This window comes from Theropithecus gelada, chromosome 1 (assembly GCF_003255815.1).
Source record: "Theropithecus gelada isolate Dixy chromosome 1, Tgel_1.0, whole genome shotgun sequence".
Taxonomy (NCBI): Eukaryota; Metazoa; Chordata; class Mammalia; order Primates; family Cercopithecidae; genus Theropithecus; species Theropithecus gelada.
The window spans coordinates 113,029,936-113,054,008 of NC_037668.1; the positions used below are offsets into that span (position 1 = coordinate 113,029,936).

Consider the following 24,073-nt stretch of genomic DNA (forward strand, 5'->3'; position numbering starts at 1 on the left):
TTGAGAATGACAGAGAGGTTTGTGTGGCTGTCCAATAAGTAATAAGAATAAAGGGAAACCATATAATTAAAAAATATCTAGGCTGGGCACAGTGGCTCATGCCTGTAATCCTAGCACTTTGGGAGGCTGAGGCGGGATCACTTGAGGCCTGGAGTTCCAGATGAACCTGAGTAACATAGCAAGATCCTACCACCACAAAATATAAAAATATTAGCCAGGCATGGTAGCTTGTGCCTGTAGTCCCAGCTACTTGGGAAGCTGAGATGGGTGGATCACTTGGGCCGGAAAGGTGGAGGTTCCAGTGAGCCATGATCATGCCTCTGCACTCCAGCCTGGGTGACAGAGTGAGACCCTGTCTCAAAAAGAAAAAAATAAATAAAAACTAACGGTTTACAATTAAAAATCATCTTTCATTTAGCCTTAACATTTTCAATTTTATTTTTATGATTGCTGTTCTGTTTTTAATTTCTTATTGTTATGAAATATTTTAAATGTATAGAAAAAACTAGAGAGTAGTATAACAAATATCTACACTTCAGTATCCAGAATTTTAAAACATTAATTTTTATTATATTTACTTTGAAACTTTTTAACAAAATAAATAAAAATTACAGACAATATTCCACTCCCTCTCGTATCCTCCCTAATTCCGTTTTCTTCACTCCTCCCTATGAGGAACCATTATTCTAAATTGTTACATACTGTTCTTGTCTGTGGTTTTATACTTTTACCATATATTTATGTTCCACAAATAATGGATTTTATAGTCTTATTAATTTAACATTCACATAAAAATTGTATCATTTTTATACTCAGTCTGCAACTTCATTTTTCACCAAATTATAAAATTCTAGGATCTATAAGTATCAGTACATTTAGATACCATATATATGTAGAAAAAATTTGTTCATTATAACTGCTCTATGGAATTTTATTTTATGGTTTTACCACAGTGTCATCAATCCATTCCTCTATTGATATTCATTTGGTTGATTTTTTTTTTACTATTACAAATAAAGCAGCAGTGTGTGTGTGTATGTATATATATACACATCTATATATAGAGATGTGTGTGTGTGTATATATATATACCTTCTTGTCTACTGTCTTTTTCTTCTTTCTATATTCTTGAGATCTCTTTCTTTTTTCTTTTTCCTTTCTTTTGCTTTGTTTCCTTTTCGTAATTCAAAAGTATGAATTGACAAAAAAAAAGTAAGAAAGTGCTTAATGAATTTATATTAAAGTAAAGTTTGTTGCAAAATATGTACATATAGCTATAACCTAAACTTGGGCATATATTGTAGAATGCTATTTATTTTACTTTAGCCCCCAGAAGTATCAGAAGAACAAGAGGAATATAAAGAATATATTCCTGAAGATGTGTATATTTATAAACCACCTGTCTCTAAACCATGGGTTTCTTTGGGCAGTGAAAAAGAAATTGAGGAAGAATCAGTTACGGAATCTACAAAGCAGGTTAGAGGGTTAAATATGATCTGTAATCATTACCTCCCGTAGCTGAACAACCCTTATTCCTGAGAAATTCATAAGGTTTACTGTGTTTGCTGTGGAGGGATAGTTTTTGGTGTGCTGTTTTGGTTTGCTTTTATAGAAGAATGGTCATTGTCTTAAGTGGGTGTTATGGGTTGAATTTTGTCTCCAAAAAATGGTATATTGAACTTCTAACCTCCAGCACCTCAGAATGTGATTCCATCTGGAAATAGGGTCATTGCAGGTATAACTATTTAAGATGAGGTCATACTAGAGTAGGGTAGGCCCCAATCCAATACGACTGGTGTCCTTGTGATAAGATGGCCAGGGGAATGACAAAGAGGGAGAATGGCATGTAAAGAGGCAGGCAGAGGCTCAAAAGATGGATACACAAATCAAGGAACACAAGGATTGCTGGCTGTCACCAGAAGCCAGGAGAGAAACAGGGAACAGATTCCCCCTCAGAGCCTTCAGAAGGAAACAACCCTCAAACACTTCAATTTCAAACTTCTAGCCTCCACAACTGTAAGAGAATAAGTTTCTGTTGTTTTAGGCCACCTTATTTGTAGTACTTGGTTATGGCAGCTGTAGGAAGCCAATATAGCGGCATTCTCTCTCAAAGGAACTCCTGTGAGGGGGAATTGTGTGTGAGTGGTTTATTAGGAAAGTGCTCCAGAAGAGAACACGACAAGCAGCTGAACAGGGATATGGAGGAAACCCTGCCAGGCTGCGCTCTCAGGCAAAAGTCTGCAGAGGGAACGCTTCAGCCAAACCCGGAGAAGAACTCTGGAGTGTAAATTACACCTCAGAGTTGTTCCAAACAGAAGGCAAGGAGAGGGGTTTATGTATCCCTCCTGCCAGTCTACCATTAGTCAAGATGAAACTACTAGTTACTTCCTGTTCTTTGCACCTGCTGGCAAAGTGGTCCTAATAGCCCTAGAGCAGCCCTCCAAAGAGGAGGAGCAGGTGCTGCTTGTGCGAATGGAAAGCACACAGAGCTGGAGGCGCTCACAGAAAGTACACAAAGGGCTCTGAGCGGATCTGGGCAGAGTACTAACATTGCCTACACGTCAATTTTTCTTCAGGAACTTCATTGTGTTACCTTTACTGTTTACATGTGTTACAGATTACATATATGATTTCTCGAAAACGAAGTGAATTTGGTGCACCAATTAAGTTTAGTGACCAGAATGCTTCCAGTGTAAAAGATGCCTATATTGAATGTACAGCCTACCCAGATAAAAATTTTACCCTTAAACAACTTGAAAAAGATGTTGGCATGCAAGTAATCCCCCAAATAAAGGACATAAGCACTCAGACAAAATGGTAAGTATGTGATGGGTGTATGTAATTTTATAGCCAGTTACAGTAAAATCTGATAACTTCCATTATTATTTTGAGAGCTCTTTATAATAAATAGAAATGGATTAATGATGATGACACATAGCTCTCCACAGAGTAATTCAATTCAGGAAGATCTAATTATATTCAATAATGCCTTTAAAAATCGTAACAGGAAAATGAGATACAAGTATAGAAGATTGTAAAGACTGGAGTAGGAAAATGAGTGATGCTGTTAATCATGACAGTGCTGGTCATCTGTCATCTGGCATATTACAGTTGTCCCTCATTGCTCTGTTCTACCTCCTAAGTCATCATTCTTTTTTTTTTTTTTTTTTTGAGACGGAGTCTCGCGCTGTGTCACCCAGGCTGGAGTGCAGTGGCGCGATCTCGGCTCACTGCAAGCTCCGCCTCCCGGGTTCAGGCCATTCTCCTGCCTCAGCCTCCGAGTAGCTGGGACTACAGGCGCCCGCCACCACGCCCGGCTAGTTTTTTGTATTTTTAGTAGAGACGGGGTTTCACCATGTTAGCCAGGATGGTCTCGATCTCCTGACCTCGTGATCCGCCCGCCTCGGCCTCCCAAAGTGCTGGGATTACAGGCTTGAGCCACCGCGCCCGGCCGTCATCATTCTTAAATATCAAATCAGATGGTGTTACTTCGTTGTCTAGGTTTCTTCTCTGGCTTCCATCACTTAAAAAATACATCCATCCAGAGCCCTTAGGATGGCATATGAGGTTCTCCTTCCTCCATGACGAGACACTGTCTGCCTCTCCAGCCCCATCATCCCTTGTTCCTAAACAAGCTCTCTGTGTGCCAGCCCTATGAGGGTTTCCAGTTCCCAGAATACCTGCGGTTCCACCTCTTCCTGCCTTTGCCCATGCTGAATCTTCCTCCTCTCTGTAAATGGTAATGATATCCTTCTAATTACTCAGACCAAAAGCTTTGGATTTTGTTGGGTCTATCTTCAAAATTTACCCACTGCTATTACCTTAGACCATTCATCATCATCTCCTGCTTGGATTACTGTAATTCCTTCTAAGTGGACTTCCTCTATCCATCCTTTCTCTCCTGCATTCTGTTCTCCATAGAGAAGCCCTGGTAATCCTATTAAAATGCAAGTCAGATCATGTCATTGATCAAAACCTTCCAATGGCCTGTCATCCCAAAGGAACCTACGAGGCTTCATATGATCTAGATCCCTTTACCCCTCTGTCCTAATTTCCCACAGTTCTCCCTGCTCATCCATCCAGCCACACTGGCTTCTTCATTCCTTGATTTACCATGCATACTCATACATGATGTGTTTACGCTTACAAGTCCTTTACATAGAATGCTCTTCCCTTGTGTTTATTCCCTCCTTCATTCAGATCTCTGCTCAAATGAGGCATTCCCTGACACTCCTATATAAAAGCAACAACTCAGCTGGGCGCCGTGGCTCACGCCTGTAATTCCAGCACTTTGGGAGGCTGAGGTGGGCGGATCATGAGGTCAAGAGATCGAGACCATCCTGACCAACATGGTGAAACCCCGTCTCTACTAAAAATACAAAAATTAGCCAGGCGTGGTGGCGTGTGCCTGTAATCCCAGCTACTTGGGAGGCTGAGGCAAGAGAATTGCTTGAACCCGCGAGGCAGAGGTTGCAGTGAACCGAGATCATGCCACTACACTCTAGCCTGGCAACAGAGCGAGACTCCATCTCAAAAAAAAAAAAAAGTAACAACTCCATTACCATCTATCCCCTTACTCTATTTTTCTCCATTGTGCTATAATCACTTGATTTGTGTTTTTTATTGTCTCTCTTCTCCTCACTCTGCCCTTGGAATTTAAGCTCTGTGAGATAAAAACTTTGTATATTTTCTTTACTGCTATGTTCCCAATTCCTAGGACAGTTCCTGGCATATATTTATTAAATGGTGGGGAGAAAGGAATGGAGGAGGGAAAACAGGAAGAAAAGGATATAGGTAAGGAAGAATGTACAGAATGATGACAGACTTGAATTCACTGTTAAGTGAAGAGCTATGAAATATACAATGAGACAGGTCATGACCAGGAGAAGCAGGGCTCAGCAACATGGAATGCAATACAGAAGATACTTTTCAGATCTATGTGAACTAACAGGTTAAAAACCATGAAAATGCAATGATAAAGTCAGGGCACATATATACGGACTCCAAAGGTTGGGCCAAGAAATGAGTCAGAAACAAGAGAAGAAGATGAACAGACAGGCCAAAACAAGAGGAGTTAAAGAGAAAGGCAAGAATTGGTAGTCAAGTCCTGGCAGGGAAGGAGGACATCAGACATCCATAAATATCAAGAAGTGAGTGCAAGAGAGGAAGGAGAGAGGTGATATATTAGTACCAAAGGAACTTGAATTTTGAGACAAATTTCTAAGTCAAGCCAGTCAGAGATTTATTTTATGTTCCTACTAGGGTACAGACAAGTCCCAAGAATGAGTCAGCCAGGGTAGACTCAGTAGGTAGACTCAGAATACAGATGGATAATAATAATAGTGGCAGTGTTCCTACGTAGAAGGAGTAAACAGATGAGAAATAAGGGAGGTCTTGACCCACAAAATGAAAAAAAATTTTTTCGAAGAATTAAAAGGAACTCAAATGGTTTAAACCTAGATGACTGGGAGAAGGCTGGTACTTCAAGCAGGAAATTAGGAAGGGTAGCTGGTATGAGGTGGAGAAGGTAGGATATGTGATTATATTGGAGGGAGTCAAGAAAAATCAAAGATGAAGTTCGAAGAATAATGACAGTGAAAGCAAATGCCTAGTGTTCCCACCACATACCAGGCATTCTTCTAAGTGCTTTACACACATCAACTCAATCGTCACAACTGCTGTCTGAGGTAGGCACTATCCCCATTTTACAAATAGAGAAACTGAAGCAAAAAGAGGTTAAAAATGAAAGCCCAATGTTTTGGGCATGATTTAAACCTGAAGCAATAATGAATAGTTTAGCTGAAAAACAACAAAACAAATCATATTTTGAAAATAAGAGTGACTCTTAGGCATGTTGCTACTTTGATAAAACCACCAAAAAACGTATCTTTTTTTTTTTTTTTGAGACAGAGTCTCACTCTGTTGCCCAGGTTGGAGTGCAGTGGCGTGATCTTGGCTCACTGCAAGCTCCGCCTCCCAGGTTCATGCCATTCTCCTGCCTCAGCCTCCCGAGTAACTGAGACTACAGGCGCCCACCACCATGCCTGGCTAATTTTTTGTATCTTTTATTAGAGACGGGGTTTCACCATGTTAGCCAGGATGGTCTGGATCTCCTGACCTCGTGATCCGCCCATCTTGGCCTCCCAAAGTGCTGGGATTACAGGCGTGAGCCACCGCACCTGGCTTTGTTTTTTTTTTTTTAGTTAACCCTGTCTAGAGAGTAGAAATTAAAAGGTGAAGCTGAGATTTGAACCCAGGTCTCTCTGGTTCCAATACTAATATTTCTTTCTACCACTCTTCCTTCTGCTATGGATACTGACCTAAACAAGGGGAAAAAAATGAATTATTCTAGTAAACATACTCAAAACTCCCTTTACCGCTTTGTCTGATTACTCTCCATTTGATATATTACCTCTCACAGAGACATTCTGCGTTGTACTGACATTTGTTCAACAAACACAAATACTACATAGTATTTTGTTGAGCACTTAAAATGTGGTAGGCACTGTTTTTAAAGTTTTGCATGTATCAACACATTCAATCCTTACAATGACACTATGAACTAGCTACTTTAAGAATTTCATTTATAGATGAGAAAACAGGTACAGAAGGTTAGATAATTAGCTCGGGGTCACATAGCTAGTAAATGATAGAACCAGGCTTCAAAGCCAGGCAGCCAATCACCAGAGTCCACACTCTTAATGATTGTGCCATGTGACTTTTCCAAGTTCCACATGCCGAGATCAAGGGCTCACCCAGTCTAGTACTTGAGACTGACAATAAAGCCCAGAGATACAATGCCATATGACGTGTTCACATACAGAGGCCACTAAGAGCATACTAGATGGAGCAAGCCTTCCTGCCACCATCACTGCTGAAATGTATCTTATTCCTGGTTTTGTATGTTTAGAGCAGAGTTTCTCAACCTCAACACAATTGACATTTGGGGCTGGATAATTCTCTTTGAGGGAAGGCTGTCTTGTGCTTTGTATGGTGTTTAACAGCATTCCTGGGCTCTATGCACTAGACACCAGTAACATGTCTAGGTTGTGGCAACCAAAAGTGTTTCTCGACATTGCCAAATGTCCCACGAGGGGGTGAGGTGGACACTGACTTAATGAAGAGATAGAGAGAACGATAAAGATAGCAAAACATTAATAATTGATGAATCTGGGTAAAGGGTGTATGGGAATTCTTTATACCCTTCTTACAACTTTTCTGTAAGTTTGAAATGATTTCTAAATAAAAATTTTACAAAAACAAGATCTTTTTGATTATGTTGGAGAAAAATTCATGTAGACTTTGAATAGTGGTCAATATCAGTTGTCTAGGATAAAGAAAATTCAATGTACATAATTTAAATATAAAATAAGATAATATCCTAACATCATTGTCACAAAGACACACTTTTGACCTGTTGTGGCCCATATTTGCTCTTCTTTGACCTAATCTTTGGTATTGAATTTTCTTTTAATATATTAGGACATATCCTAAAAATGCTACTACACAATATTATCCAAGAGAATTCTCAGAAGAGGAAAAAGAGACACTCAAACAATCGAAGCCTTTGGTTGATTTTCTTAACAATGCTTCCATAAGGTAAAAAATTGCGTATTATAAATTTTAAAAATAAAACATAAAATGTATATGTTTACATAGAATAACAGGTTTAAATAAACAATCTCATATATGGTATCTAGATAAAAAGTATGAAGACAGTTGTCAGGTATGACACATTCTACAGATTCTCGGTATTTCTTTCCTTTCTATTGCTATGCAACATCTTAGCCCTCTCAAGCTAAGGCCACATCAAACAGTGTGAAGAGTTAAGTGTGTGAGGATGTTTTCCTAATTGCAAATTAACAATTACTTGTATTTACCATGGTTACTTTTATGTAAGTCTTTTTCTCCACTCCTAACTCCTCTTCTTCATTAACTTTTTGTAGGATGAGGAGAATGCTGTGGACGTTATGATGATGATAAGTATTTGCAAAAATATCTTTGTAGATGAGAACCTGAATTTAATTCAAATGTCTTTTGGACATTTCCCTCTTATCACCAATTCCTGTGTTCCTGCACTCTTACTGGCTTTGAAAGAGAAGCATCTTCAAAATGTACCCTAAGCTGTTAGTAGGACCCTGGGTAGAGTTCTGGGGCTTCTAAACCAGAGAAACAACTTGACAAGTTCTCATCAAGCTGATACTAGAGTTTAGAGAAGTGGATCCAATGGAGGACAAGTCTGTCTGTTATATTCGATAGGCTGGTTTCTGTTTCTTTCCAAAATGAAAAACTTGGTAGTCAAGTTCATATATAGCCCAAGTTAAGTTTTTTTATTTTTAAGAAATGTCATTGGTTCTTTCAGACTGCATTAAATATCCTGAATATTCCAACAACTTTCAAAGTTGTTACCTATACCGAGGGAGACTCTGGCTCAAAAATTCAGTTAATGATTCAGAGAGAACATTATTTACCACTCATTCACAGGAAGGATGCTATAATTTTTCCTATATGGGCAATGAGGTAGAAATAAGAAAACCTGAGTTTCCCCCTCCCCTTATCAAAATTTAGTAGTCATTACAATTTTTCCTGTAAGAATAATAAAAATGAGAAGTTTGTTTACATATAATCAATATCCAGAGAAAACTAGATATTGAGGTAATAAAAAAATGTTCAAAATAAATCCACACTGTATATTATCTTTAGACCTGGACTTTTATTCTTCCCTCTGAATTGCCATGCTTATAAAGAAAACAATAGTGGACAGCTTTATGATTCCCTCCCTGAGATGTGGGAAGGAGAAGCCAGATCTATAAGAAGAAAGAGGAAAATTGGCACAGGAATTATAATAGCACTGGCCAAGAGTAAATAAGAAACCCATGTTTACATCACTGCAAATGTAACTTCCAGCTTTAAAACTGCTTAAGGTTTATTCAGTAGTTTTTAATTAAGGTAAGCCTGATTTTGTTCTGGAAGAAAGCCCTTTTAGAAATGGGAAATTTCTTTCTCATAGAATTTTATCTAAAACAAACTTAAGGGAAGCATTATTTGCAAAAGAAGACAATGATATGAAATGAGAGAGAGGAACTTCAGGGGGATTCACAAAACAACTAAGAAACCTTCCTTTCAGAGTTAAAATTCCTAGACAACAGTTTTACCAGCCTCCAATTTGTTACTCTCAGGAGCCACATGGTTCCAGGAAAGCAAGAAACCGGAAACCAGAGGAAAGATGTGTTTTCACTTCTTCTGTTTGAATTACTTCCCCATTCTGGCTGAGGAGGTAGAATCAGGAAACCAGAGCGAAAGCCACATCTTTAACTTTTCTCATGAGAATTCCTTTCTCATTTAGGCTTAACCAGAAAGAAATATGATTTGGAAAATGCTTACTAATGCTTCTACTGGAAACTGTTTAAGTCTCGATAGTCCTCTACACAGGGTTATTCAGTGTTCAATGTGCTTATGAATCATCTGAGGACTCTTGTTAAAATGCAGGCTCTGACTCAGTAAGTCTGGGGTGGAGCCTGTGACTCTGCATTTCTAACAGCCCCAGGTCATGTTGGTGGTCACTGGACCACACTTTAAGTGGCCAGGTCTTAGGAAAGGGGTCTATTTTGAAAGATGAAGTACAAGAAGAATTTAACCAAGAGAGGACTCAATTAGCCAATGATCAGTGTAATGATCAATGACAGGGGTATCAAATGGTGCCCTTTTTTATATTTTAGGAGTATCTATTTTTACTGTTTATATTGAACTATCTAAAAGGTTTTTTTCTTATTTTAAGAAATTCATAATTGAGAATCACTTTTTCAGCTTACCACACCTATATAAAACCAAGAAGTTTACAATTTTGATCATTAGGGCAAAACCTTGGGTGGCATTCTAATTGTGGGAGGCTCTTAGCAACTTTGGGAGAATGCAGAGCTTTCAGACCTAAGCATAAAGAGGGACAATCATTATCATAGGAACTATTTTAAGGCAGGAGCCTGTCAAACCAAGATCCTTAACTATTAGCAAATGATCCTAGCACTCAGATGGTATCTTAAAGGAACAATATTAGTATTTTTAGCAGGATAATTTTTCATTTTGGGGACTGTCTCATGCATTGAAGGAGGTTTGGTAATGGAATTAAACACAGTAGCACCTCCCAGGCATTGTGACAACTAAAACTACAGACACACACACACACAGACACACATGCACACACTTCTAAATTCCAATTCTTCCCTTGTTCGGAATTTCTTATTTGTTGTTTTGAATTATGTATGTATTGGGGCTATCCTGTTTAGGATAAGTGATCATTTAGTACAGAATATGCCTAAGAAAATTGCCATTTGTGACAGTTGGGGCTTTCCAGGAAGCAAATGACATCAGGTTAGAGGCAGAAGTTTACTGAGGATTACACTGTGAAAAATAAAGGAGTAGGAGACAGGACCAGGAAGGTAGAGCATCAGACAAATTCTCAGCCTACCCAGCAGGAGCTCCAGAGCAAAGACGCCTGCTGTGGGAGTGCTGCACAAGGAGGACTGGCCAGGTCCAGCCATCCCTGCAGCTGCATGCTCAGGCATTGACCTGGAGAGAGTACAGCCTTGGCTTGGAAACTGAGGCAGATCATGAAGTTGCTCGAAGTTCTGAGTAACATGCCACCATGATTTTTTTTCTCTTAAGTCATTTATTTCAAATGAGGTTAATCATTATTGCCAAGTATAATTGAGAATTATTATTTTTTGTTCAGTATAAATGAAGGAGGAGGAGTTGCTAAGATAGTCACATTATTGGATACTAAAATCCAATATCTTAATTGCTTTTTATTTTTACAAATTAGTGTTGAAATAGCCCTGCAGCAAAATGAAATCACGAACACATTTATTGATGACTGGAAACACCTCGCAGAAGAAGAAGGCACCTTTGGGGACAAGACTGATACCCACCTGAAAGAGTACCAGTCCTTTACCGACCTTCATAGCCCAATGGAGAAAATGATTACCTGTGTCTCGTGGCACCCAACTATCTATGGTGAGATGGAAATGATGGGGATCCCCTTTTGTGATAACACTGAAATTGTCTGTTGCTTTCATATGTAAAATTGAAAACTAGCTCAATGTCAATAAGACACCTTCCATTTGCTCTGTGCTCACTAGGTACCTGCCATGTGCTTTCCACACCTTCACTGTCAGGTGTCCTCCCAACAACCCTGTAGGACACACACCTGTCATCATCTCTGTTTCACAACAAAAGGACCCAAGCTCAACTCAGGGAAGTGACTTGCCCAGGTCACCCAGGTGGCATATGCAGAGTCTGGGTTTGGCTTGGGCCTGTTGCTCTCCCAAAGCTAAGTTTCTTCCTCCTAATACTGCCTTTCTGACGACTAGACAAGAGAGGAAATGTGCCTCCTTTAAAGAGCTCAGCAGCCAAGGGAGGTAGGTAGGGTTGTGCAAAGGTGGAAACATGGAAAGAGAGATATTTGTCCTCTTTCTTCCTCCTTTCATCCTCCACTGGCCCTTTCCTCACAAAAAAGAAACAAAACAAGATTTTCTTTTCTTCCAAAATCTTCTGAGTCCCCTGTATATTTTATACTAACAGTACATGTCAGTTTGGACCAGCCAGATTTCAAGTGCTAAATAAGTGACATGTAACTAGTGGCAACCACATTAGCCAACAGAGCTCTAAGAAAACTCTTGGTCTCCTATGGACAAAGTGAAAATGAAGAGTGGCTGTGTAGAAAAGCAAAAGCTAGAGACATCTCTCCATATATAGTTGTTGCCAACTTTAATTTCTACCTGTGTTTCAATCAGGGCTAATAGCTGTGTCGGTGGCCGTGCGACTTTCTTTTGAAGACAGAGTTCACTTTTCTGGTAAATTATTGCTGCAGCCATCACTGATTCTTTTCTGGAGCTTCTCTGATCCTATACATCCTCAGGTAATTAGGAAGAGTTGCCCATATAGCCTAAATTTTCAAATACTACTTTCATGTATACCTTTAGCAGTTTTTATTGCAAAGTACTTTATAATCACGTAATGTTGTAAACATTTATAAAGTTAGGCTTTCTTCAATGCAGAACTTGTCATCATTCAGTTTGAGCAAAACTAAAGTTTACAATTTGTTTATTGAACAAATCAACATGCTATTTTTTTCAAAGGTTGTAAGAAGAATGTTTAAACTATTTTTAAAACAAACTCTTTTATGGACTTTACTTAAATACCAGTTGGTCAAATGCAAATAGATTTTAGTTTCACATGAGTTTCCTCAATTCCAAGGATCACTGGATAATAAATAAAAGTGAGTGTGTGGGAGAGCACTGGGGAGTGGTATGGACTGCGGCCTTGGAGAGTGCATTACCTGTCTCTAGGCTGGCTGCCCTCTTGTTGCCAGGTGATCCCATTGTTAAGAGAATTGAGAAATTTGGAATTTTGTATGAAATCGCCCAATTTTAAATAGCTCAACTAAAACCAAACCAAAACACACAGAAACCCCACTCAAACCAACCAAAACACATAGCAATTCAAATAAAATGAGGCTGAAGGCTGGGTTTGCTACACAGGGTTCTAGTTTTCATGGTCTGCTCAATAAGACATCTGCTTAGTGGGTGGGTGGTATATAGTGTTAGATTAAGTTATTTCAATGTTTTAAATATAGTAATATTTTGTTTCTAAAAAGTATTGCATAATCAAGACTTTCCCTAATAAACCCTGGCCTCCGCTTCTTCCTTTTCCCCAATTCATTTGAATTAAGGTAGTTTTACTGTAATAGATTCTAAATACTTTAATTATTATAGACCCAGAGATCAAAATAAAAGATCTCTAGCCCTTTCTTATCAGCCACAAAAACAGTGCCACTCTCTCACTAGAGTTTTCTAACCTTTCTACCCTGTAGATCTCCTCTCCACTCCAGGAGTGCCTGGCTCACTATTCAGCAAGCAACAAAACAGACACAGATCCTGTCCTCACAGAGCTTCCTTTCCATGGTTTTCAGGAACATGAATTTCATAGTCTTTTTGTTTATAAACATTGTAACATGCTCCCAAAATAACTACAGTTTGTTTCTAGAGGGGTGGGTTGGGGGATACCTGAGTCCCCTTGAGAACATACTCACTGTCCCTCATATGGCCAATGTGCACAATAAAATTCAGCAAAAGCAGCTTTTAGTTCAGAGGCAGAACTCTGAGAATAGACTCTCTACATACCTTGCTTATAGATAGCTATAAAATTAGACTTTTAACTGTCTTAATATTATTTTCTAGCCATGATCTTAATCTGTTTTCTCATTCTTTCATGAATTTGCTGGGTTTACTTTAGTTAATGCTGGAGAGCCCAGATGACATCTTCTGCTTCAAGTTCTGTCCGAGTGATCCTAATATCATTGCTGGAGGCTGTATCAATGGGCAGGTACTTAAATGGAATTTTTTCAGCTATGTATTAATGTAGACAAACTTTGGTAATAAGTTTTGATTTGGCAGTTCCTTGGACTTAAGGATTCAATTCAGCAGAAGGAAGGCATGCCAATTGTGTGCCAGACACCACACCAGGAAGCAGGGTATAGAGACGTGTTACACATGGTATCAACTCCTGAGGTGTTCACGGGGTAACTCAGCTTCAAAACTGAGACAGAACTGGGTGAAATCTATTTGTGTTGCTGGGACCGAACTACATATTGTATAAGATTCCATGGAAGAACAAAAGCTACAAGCATTACTACCTCTTGGAAAAAAAGGCCTCTTCTGAAATTTCCTTGGGAGTAGGAGTTAGGGGGTGATCCAGAACTTAAACAGAAATTCACTAGAAAGCGTACATACATCACTGAATTTATAGATAGATAGATAGATAGATAGATAGATAGATAGATAGATAGATAGATAGAGATATATATATATAGATTATATGTAGATAGATAGATAGATACTATTTGCTTTTATCTTCATTTTAAGTTATCTAATATCAAATTTAGATCCTATCCTCCAATATCCTGTTTCTCTAGTGAAGCAAAACAATCGTAAAGCTGTTTTATGGTCAAAGTTTAAATTCATTGTGACTGAGTGGGTTTGACCATTAAAAGGGTATATGATTTTTGTGTGTGTGGCTTGAAAAACTTCCTTGCGGTTAAAATGTAAATGCCTGCAGCTTCCATGTCCATTTATCCAGAACCAAAATAACCAGGAAAACAATTTTTTCTCCCTCAGTTTTGTTCAACAATAACTGAGGGTCATAATGACTCAGAGCCCATCCTCCAAGCCCTGCAAATCCTGAAATGCCTTTTTCGCTCATTACAAAGGTAACGTGACTTTATTTTAGAATATTCAGAAAAGCACGTGATGAAAATAAAATCACTTACAATTCTGTACTCCTAACATTTTGTTAAAACTTTAGTGTACTGAAATACCTTTTAGTCATTGGAAACCTAATTTAGTGTTACATTTCTACCTTATCCTGACTTTTTTTTAAAAAATGGCCATCTAGATACATAAGAATTCAGAGTTGGCCATTCAATTAAATCGAAATCATCACTTCCAAGTCTTCTTTGGACAGTCGGGTGTTTGTACTCAATTCTGGAGTATGGGCTATTTTTTCCTGGGTCCAAAGCAACGGTCCTTACAATCACAGCACATTTCCAAAAACAGAGGAAGAACTTTTCCCAAAGCAAAGGGAATTGCATGACATTTATTTTGGATTTTTAAAAAATACTGGCATTTATTAATGTGAGCACAAAAATGAAAATGCTAAAGATACTTTTACAGAGAAGAAAACATTTTTATACTAGCTTTAAAAATTGCTGACTTACTTAAGACACAAGCTAAATTTGATTATCCCCTACGGTGATTGACTTATCAGGCTACAAACCAATAGTTAAAAGAAAATTAAGACTCAATTAGATATTTTCTGAAAAGGTTATGATAACATTTATTTCTGTTTTAGATTGTCATGTGGGATATCACCGCACATGCAGATCGCATAGAAAACATTAAGGCAGGTGGTAGTAGAAGTAAAAAAGCCACACTGAAGGTAAGCTTTTTAGAACATTTCATTTGCAAGTTTTTCCATTTAAGAGTTTATGGAAAAGTATATAATATAGTTGCCAAGGCTAATAAAAACTCAAGAGAAAAAAGGAAAAAATAAAAGAATGTTATTTCCCAAGCCTTCACCTGTGCTTGTGAACACGCTCTGAATCACTTTTATGTGGGCCCTTGATTAAAACACAATGAATCAAGTTGCACCATCTACCCAAGGATATGAAGTTCTGTCTGGTTGTTATTGTTAAACGAAATGAAGGGACCATGTGACTTGCCTAAAGTGAAGTGATTGAAAGAGCACTGGACAGAAGAGCAGATACCCAGGCTGTGGACCATAGTCCTATGAGTTTGGACGTGCCACCTCACCTCAGCAGGATAGCTTTTCTCATGTATAAAATGAAGGGGTTACATCATATTTGATGATAATACACCATGGTTTTGTGGGGCTATGGATTCTGTTAAGAGGGTTGAGAAGATTCCTCAGCTCCCAACTCCATACCTACCAACCATATTACACATCTACTCCAGCTCAATTCTTCAGCCTTAACATCAACAAGTCTCTTACCAAAGAATGGTGAGATGAGGCCTTCTATAGGCACAAAGAAATACTCCCTCTAGAATGAGATGTCTCATTGATTCTTTATGGAGTAGGTCAATAATACTTGCTAAGTTTAGAGATACAGTCTTAGACCAAACTGAAGGGGAAAGTAGATAATCCTATTCCCTAAATATATGATATATAGAAACACTAATTTATGATTTTCCTTGAACTAGTATATCTCTAAATTGTTAATTTTAATTGGGATGATGAGTAAAGTATGAGTTCATTCATCAGCCCTCTGAAATTAGCACTTAACTTTCTTTTAATATTTTTCAGCCTATGTTTCTCCTTGAACCGGAGAGTAATAAAGAAGCAATGTATATCAGACACTGTGCAGTCTCTTCAATAGAAAATGGACATAAGAGAGTAATTACAGATATACACTGGCTGTCTGACACATTTGAGGTGAGACTTGATGGCCTTATACTTTTCTCCTGCTGAATTATACATTTTCAGATTTTATGCAAAGAAGATATTTCAAGTCAACAATTCATTTACACTTAAATTGTGAAATAACCAGGAACTAAGCATCAAAAAATTGGGTTACTGTTGCCAGACCGGTATCTAAGCTGGAGTAAGAATAAGGCCAATCTTTCAACTCAATTGGCTTCTAACTAAAAAATGTGGATGGTGTCAACACTGAAAAAGACAATAGTGGAGAAAATGAGGGCTTGATGTGTAGAAATGAACTGCAAATATTTATACCCTTAGCATGTATGATTTTAAGATTTATGATCTCAGATATTTGGGGGAAGGGAACCCTAAAGATCTGTGACATACCATGTAATTTTGCTGGGCACAATCTGGAATTGAGTGTGCGGAGAGGCTGGTGGGTGAAAACTAGTTGTGCAGTCCATGAGCCCAGCTGACTGCCCAGCTTCTGCATTGGCGTTTGTCTTTATGGTTGTATACTTACTTGACTATAACCTCACAAAGCATGGGGTCTATAAATTTGGAAACTGGCAAGTTCCCCAAATGTTTCCCTCAAAGGCATTAAAGATCTACTATGTACTTTGAAGAATTAACAGGTGAAATATCAAGAATATTCTGAGAAATTAAGAGTTGTAAGAGGTGATTATCATTATACCAGTTGTAAGAGGTATTCAAATGGATGATGCAAAGCAATGATACTTTTAAAAGTCATAATGAACCAAAATAAACAGCCCACATATAGTTTCTGTGATATATTAAAAGTTTACATGTAATAATGGGAGTTGTAATACAAGTAAAGGAACTTCATATCACTTCCATTTCAACGCACACCATGCATGCAATTTCATTGAGATGATTTTAAATTTAAATGAAAATAACAGGCCGGGCACAGTGGCTCACGCCTGCAATCCCAGCGCTTTGGGAGTCGGAGGCGGGGGGATCACGAGGTCAGGTAATCAAGACCACACTGGCTAACACGATGAAACCCCGTTTCTACTAAAAATACAAAAATAAAATTAGCCGGGCGTGGTGGCGGACTCCTGTAGTCCCAGCGACTCGGGAGGCTGAGGCGGGAGAATGGCGTGAACCCAGGAGGTGGAGCTTGCAGTGAGCCGAGATTGCAGCACTGCACTCCAGCCTGGGCAGTGGAGCCAGACTCCAGACTCCGTCTCAAAAAAAAAAAAAAAAAAAAGAAAAAAAAAGAAGATAACAAATCATATAAAAATATAGTAAATCAAAATAGAATATCAGACTCTGGAATGAAGATAGTTTTCAAAGATAATTAATGTTGAAAGAAATCAGAAAGGAATGACTGACAGATTCAAAATGTACAAATATAAATTTCTAAGTTAAAAAATAATGAGAGGCCGGGCATGGTGGCTCATCCACGCCTATAATCCCAACACTGGGAGGCTGAGGCAGGAGGATGACTTGGAGTTTAAGACCAGCCTGGGCAACATGGCTAAACCCCATCTCTAAGTTAAAAAAAAAAAAAAAAAATTAAATAATGAGAGGGATAAAGAGAGGTTAATTAATGGGTGTACAAATATACAGTTAGATAGAAGAAATAAGACCCAGTGTTTGATAGATTAGTAGGGTGACCATAATTAACAATAATCTATTATACATTACAAAATAGCTAAAAGAGAATAATTTGATTGTTCCTAGTATAAAGAAAAAAAAATATTAATAATTAAGGTAATGGATAGGCCAAATACCCTGATTTCATCTTTAAACATTTTATGAATGTATCAGTATATCATATATACCCCCAAAATATGTCCATCTGCTATACATCAATAAAAAATAAAAAGTAAAGAACAAATAGCAAAATGGAGGAAAATATTTGTACCAAATATGGTAAATATAAAAATTTTTGATAAATAAGCAAAAGACTTACAAAATAAAACAATAAATCAACATGAAAATCATTCAGCCATTCTAATATCAAAGAAATTAATAGTAAGGCAACAATAATGTGCCATTTTGGATTTATTTAATTTTTAAATGAAAAATTTGATTAATATATTAAAAAAGAATAAAGTGGTGAAACCAGAACACATTGCTGATTTCAACATAAAACTTTTGGAATGCAGTTAGTCAAGGTGGTTCTTAAGTCATCCAGATTTTCAAATTGTTTGACCAGTAATTCCAGTTTTAGAGAATTCATACTAAGAAATGATCCAATTTGTATATCTAGATACAAAATTATATGCATACCTTGAAAAATCATGTCAAAGTGTTTCCAGGAAAGAAGACTGGAAGAGATTGTAAGGCAGAATTATATATGATTCTAAAATATTCTGTTTTCCAAACTTCTATAATACTGTTATGTTTTTGGAGTTTTAGTCATTAAAACATAAAACCCCAGAGCAAGCACATCTCTGGGGTCTCTGACTTCATTATAGCAGAAAAGCCTCAGTAGAGAGAGAGGTAACACCATGCAGGTTCTGGAATGAGTGGAAGTTGGTAGTTCAGGCCACAGAGATGTCCATCAGGTTTGTGGTTGCCTGGCTTCTGGATGCCTGCAGACATGACCTGGGCACCACCTATACCTTCCCCACCCCTGTTTTTACCTAACTTCATTTGCTGCTAGAAGCCCCACCTCTGTTTATTATTTTGCTCATCAGCTTTATCAGGAGGTTAGAGCACTGGGGAAAGTCATGTGTTTCCCTCTCAATTCCAGAGTGGCATCTTCACAGGTTGTCTCAAAGCCTGCTGCCTTCTTTGAGAGCTAGTGGGTTGGAATTTTGGACCTTCTAGGACCTGAGGAACCATAAACCCTCCTGTGAATCCTCTGTGTGCATGCAGTTATGCCCGTAATTATAAAAAAGTCAGGTCTTACAACAGTCATGGCACACTTTTATTTGGTGTCTCATTTAACATTTAGCCTCTTTCCCATTGATCTTACCTGCTTAGCAACCTCATAAAAGCACCTATGTTCTACTGTACGATTCAGTGAAAAATTGTCAGAGCCTACATTTCTAATAATAATGGATAATGAAATGGTGGTATATCATCCGTATATTATAAAAGGATTAGAATAATTTATGAGGCCGGGCGTATGGCTCATGCCTGTAATCCCAGCACTTTCAGAGGCTGAGGTGGGTGGATCATTTGAGGCCAGGAGTTCCAAACTAGCCTGGCCAACATGGCGAAACTCTGTCTCTACTAAAAATACAAAAATTGGCTGGGCGTGGTGGGCACATGCTGGTAATCCCAGCTACTCAGGAGACTGACGCAGGAGAATCACTTGAACCTGGGAGGTTGAGGTTGCAGTGAACTGAGATTGTGCCACTGCACTCCAGCCTGGGGCACAGAGTGAGATGCTTTCTGAAAATAATACTGTATAGTTAGATATATATATATATATATAAAATTTATGAATATACAGTTAAATGTTCAAATTATGTGGAGTGAAACATCTCAGTATAAAAATTTATATGCATTCTAATTACAACTATGTAAAAATGTTTCTGTGACAAAAGACTAGACGAGAATATATTGCAGAACAGTATTTAATTTTAAAAACTATTTCCCAAACTTCTGAGATAGTAGTATGTTCTTTTTTTTTTTTTTTTTGATACAGAGTCTCGCTCTGTTGCCCAGGCTGGAGTGCAGTGGCGCGATCTCGGCTTACTACAAGCTCTGCCTCCCTGGTTCACGCCATTCTCCTGCCTCAGCCTCCTAAGTAGCTGGGACTCCAGGCACCTGCCACCACACCCGGCTAATTTTTTGCGTTTTTAGTAGAAACGGGTTTCACCATGTTAGCCAGGATGGTCTCGATCTCCTGACCTCGTGAGCCACCCCGCCTCAGCCTCCCAGAATACTGGGATTACAGGCATGAGCCGCCAAGCCCGGCCGGTATGTTCTTTTATTAACATTTAAAACAAAAAAGAGAAGAATTTAAAAGGTAAATAGCAATGAGAAAAACAATTTTATTTCTCTTTCATGTTTGAAAAATAGATTAACAGAATGGGCTCCGTCTTTGAGAATCGAAGTGGAATATGCTGTCAACTTGTTACATGTTCAGCAGATTGGTAAGTCTTGTTTCAAACATTTCCTTTTTTTTTTTTTTTTTTTTTTTTTTTGAGACAGAGTCTCTCTGTCTCCCAGGCTGGAGTGCAGTGGCCTGATCTCAGCTCACTGCAAGCTCCGCCTCCTGGGTTTACGCCATTCTCCTGCCTCAGCCTCCCGAGTAACTGAGACTACAGGCGCCCACCACCTCGCCTGGCTAGTTTTTTGTATTTTTTAGTAGAGACGGGGTTTCACCGTGTTAGCCAGGATGGTCTCGATCTCCTGACCTCGTGATCCGCCCGTTTCGGCCACTCAAAGTGCTGGGATTACAGGCTTGAGCCACCGCGCCCGGCCCAAACATTTCCTAATGTGTTTTCATACATGTTGTTTTTTCTTAGGTGCTCCTAAAATCAGTGTCGTCTTCTCCTTAATATTTATTGTAGCAATTAAATCTAATATAACAAAATGAAAGAATGTTATGGATTGTTGCTGGTTTAAAAATTGTTTTATAGAGGTAAATATGTAAAGAAGAATTAACTAAGCTTTGTGGTTGATAATGTTGTATAGTATTATCCATAGTTCTCCTTCTTCACATTCTCATATTTGTAAATTTGTAATATATGTTATTTATATTCAATTTTATCTAGGAATTTTGAAGATTACAACATTTAATTGGGAAAGCTTCTTTTTAAAAGTAGAAAAGTTTTTACATTTTTATTGTATATTTATAAAAAGTGTTCTTACAAACAACTCGGTAGCTACGTTGAAGAAGATTTACTTAAATAAAATTACATCTCCCAGTTTATAGAACTAAGAATTCAAAATGAAACAGGAAATATGAAGAATAATATCATTTATCTAGCATCCAAATACTGGACAAACTTTCCCATTCCAAACAGCTTTGACTCCAGTGGAAACAACGATATCATATGCCACAGAAGAAGTTGTGGAGTGACGGGAGAAGGAACAAGTGATGTTAGCAGCAGCCACGGGCCAGGGATGAGGGAGACGTGATTAATCCTGTGAGCACGTATTGGGGAAGATTCTGTGACAACAGGCAATGAGAACTTACTGTGGCTAACTTAAGGGAAAGAAATAAGTTTATTGGAAATAAATGTATTGGATATTTATGCCAATACTCTACTGGGTGCTTTAATAGGTTAACTATCTTTATATTTGCAACAACCCTGAAAAATATTTACAGATAGAAAACATGAGGAGTGATATTGCGCCATTGCACTCCAGCCTGGGCAACAAGAGCAAAACTCTGTCTCAAAAAAAGAAAAAGGAAAAGAAAACATGAGGCTCTGAAGGCAAATTCATATTCCACCTATAGCTGACTAAATATAGAGTGAGTTATACATAGCACTACTGAATGTCCTATATTGTAGCTAGTAAGTACTGACGTTCCTGAATCAAAGGAAGAACTGGCTTGGACCTTGAAAATAGCCCCAGAGATCTGGGTAGCAGGAACAAATGGCCAGCCCCTTTTCTCTGAATGAATCAGTGCCAATCGTTGTGTCCCGCTGCTCAAGATTCAAATTAACTGGAAGGGATCTGCCTGGCTCCCACTGTATCATGAACCCACCCCTTTAGCCAGGGAAGAAATGACAGAGCACCTTGAATGACGATCCCAACCTGACTACATGTAATGGAGAACAGGGTGGTTCCCCAAAGAACCACTAGAATGCACCGTCTCTACTAAAAATACAAAAAATTAGCTGGGCGTGGTGGTACATGCCTATATTCCCAGCTACTTGGGAGGCTGAGGCAGGAGAATCATTTGAACCCAGGAGGCGGAGGTTTCAGTGAGCCAAGATCAAGCCACTGCACTCCAGCCTGGGCAACAGAGCGAGATTCTGTCTCAAAAAAAAAAAAAAGAAAGAAAGAAAGAAAAGAAAAGGGGGAAGTTGTCCCCGAGGCAAAGACAATACATCACCCATAGGGCCATATGAAATATCATGGAACAATTAAATTATATTATATTATGATTTCATAGGGAAACACTTGTGCTATAATGTTGATTGTAAACAACAGAATGTAAAGCTATACTAGGAGAACATTTAAAAGCATATTGACATAGGTCCTGAGTTGTTTCTTTATAATGATGGCTCTTGAGTTTGGAAGGAAGGAAGAAGGCTGGTTGGTTAAATTATTATTTATATGATTATTTATATAAATATGGGGATATTCTGGAAACATTTCCTTCAAAAATTATTAAAGTAAAAAAATAAAGTTTGTGCTTTTAGAAAAGCTTTCAGTTACCTAGAAAACTCCATTAGTCCTAACCTTTATACTTCAGCCATGCTAAGAGTCTTATAACACAGAATATAACAAAATAAATTTCCATTAATGAAGAATGTGTAACTAATTTATATAGAAAGTTGAACTGATGCTGTCTGTATTTAGTAAAGCCATTTTATGAATGATGCTAATTAATGCTATAAGATTTAAGAAGTGCTATATCATTTTGAAGAACAATTTAAAACCAACTATAAGCATGTTTAAAAAGAGATCTTTTTTAAAAAATTTTTTTAAATTTTTTTTTTTTTTTTGTCAGAGTCTCGCTCTGTTGCCAGGCTGGAGCACAGTGGGGTGATCTCAGCTCACTGCAACCTCCACCTTCTGGGTTCAAGCCATTCTCCTCCCTCAACCTCCCAAGTAGCTGGGACTACAGGTGCACGTCACCATGTCCAGCTAAGTTTTGTATTTTTAGTAGAGACAGGGTTTCATCATATTGGCCAGGATGGTTTCGATCTCTTGACCTCGTAATCCGCCCGCCTTGGCCTCCCAAAGTGCTGGGATTACAGGCATGAACCACTGCCCGGCCAAAAACAGATCTTAATGTGTCACTTGTGGTGTTTTCTCAAGAATTCAATTTGACAATATAAAAATGATTAATATTTTTATTAATTTTAACCATTTATCCATTATTTAAATGAATAAATTATATTGATTAAATTATATTTAAAAATTTGTTAGTCTTCCTTGAGTTGCTATTTAATACTTTAACTTACACATCTAAGTTATTTAATAGATCTTAAATTTATTAATCAGATTATATATAACTTCAGTGATAGAAATTATAGAGCTAATATGGTATATTTTTAGCCATTTTCATTATATGTTTTCACATAAATGATACAAAGAATATAATTAATTTCACAGACTAGTATAATTAGTATTAAATATACTTAATTAATACAAGTATCACTATAATGTGTTGTAGTTTCATTATCAGAAACATATTCCTCACAGGTTGGTTATGAAAATCAAATGAGATAGTGTATGTGAACATTCTTTATAAAGTTGCACACATATACAGAGTATTATTTTTAGTGCACTCGTATATGTGTGGAACTTCTAAAAAAATTTTTAAGATGTATTATCTCGTTTGACTTTTATAGTTAACCTGTGAGGAAGAAGGAATAAGGATAAATAACACTTGGCTTGTTGGGTGCCTACTGTATACAAAGCACATTATATCCAACTCTGTGTATGTTATTTTCACTACATCACTTTTAAGATTATGTGACTTTGATGAAACACCAAAAGTGCAAGCAACGAAAGAAAAAAATAGATAAATTGTACTTCATCAAAATTAAAACTTTTTGAGCTTTCAAAGTTACTACCAATAAATTGAAAAGACAACCACAGAATAGGAAAAAATATTTACAAATCATATATCTGATAAAAGACTTGTACCAGAATATATGAAAGAACTCTTACCATGCAACAATAAAAACCCAAATGACCCAATTAAAAAGTGAACAAAGGTTCTCAGTAGATATTTCCCCAAAGAAGATACACGAATGGTCAATAAGCACATAAAAACATGCTCAATATCATTAGTTATCAGGGGAATGCACATAGTGAGACCTAGAATAGCCAAAACAATCTTGTCAAGGAAGAAAAAAGTTGGAGGACTCACACTTCCAAATTTCTAAACTTTCTACAAAGCTATAGTAATAGAGACAGATGTACTAGAACTAGCATAAGGATAGATACATAGATCAATGAAAAA

General features: G+C 37.7%; 1 protein-coding gene across 1 annotated transcript in view; it reads left to right on the plus strand.

The window, feature by feature from the left end:
• WDR63 (WD repeat domain 63) overlaps positions 1-24,073 on the plus strand; it is a 74,568-nt gene that overhangs the window by 22,104 nt on the left and 28,391 nt on the right. Inside the window, exons 6-14 of the mRNA XM_025401514.1 lie at positions 1,327-1,476; positions 2,618-2,817; positions 7,483-7,599; positions 10,820-11,010; positions 11,790-11,914; positions 13,291-13,380; positions 14,905-14,991; positions 15,877-16,005; positions 19,999-20,072. Of these exons, the coding sequence (XP_025257299.1) occupies positions 1,327-1,476; positions 2,618-2,817; positions 7,483-7,599; positions 10,820-11,010; positions 11,790-11,914; positions 13,291-13,380; positions 14,905-14,991; positions 15,877-16,005; positions 19,999-20,072 (1,163 nt within the window). The remainder of the gene's footprint in view (positions 1-1,326; positions 1,477-2,617; positions 2,818-7,482; positions 7,600-10,819; positions 11,011-11,789; positions 11,915-13,290; positions 13,381-14,904; positions 14,992-15,876; positions 16,006-19,998; positions 20,073-24,073) is intronic.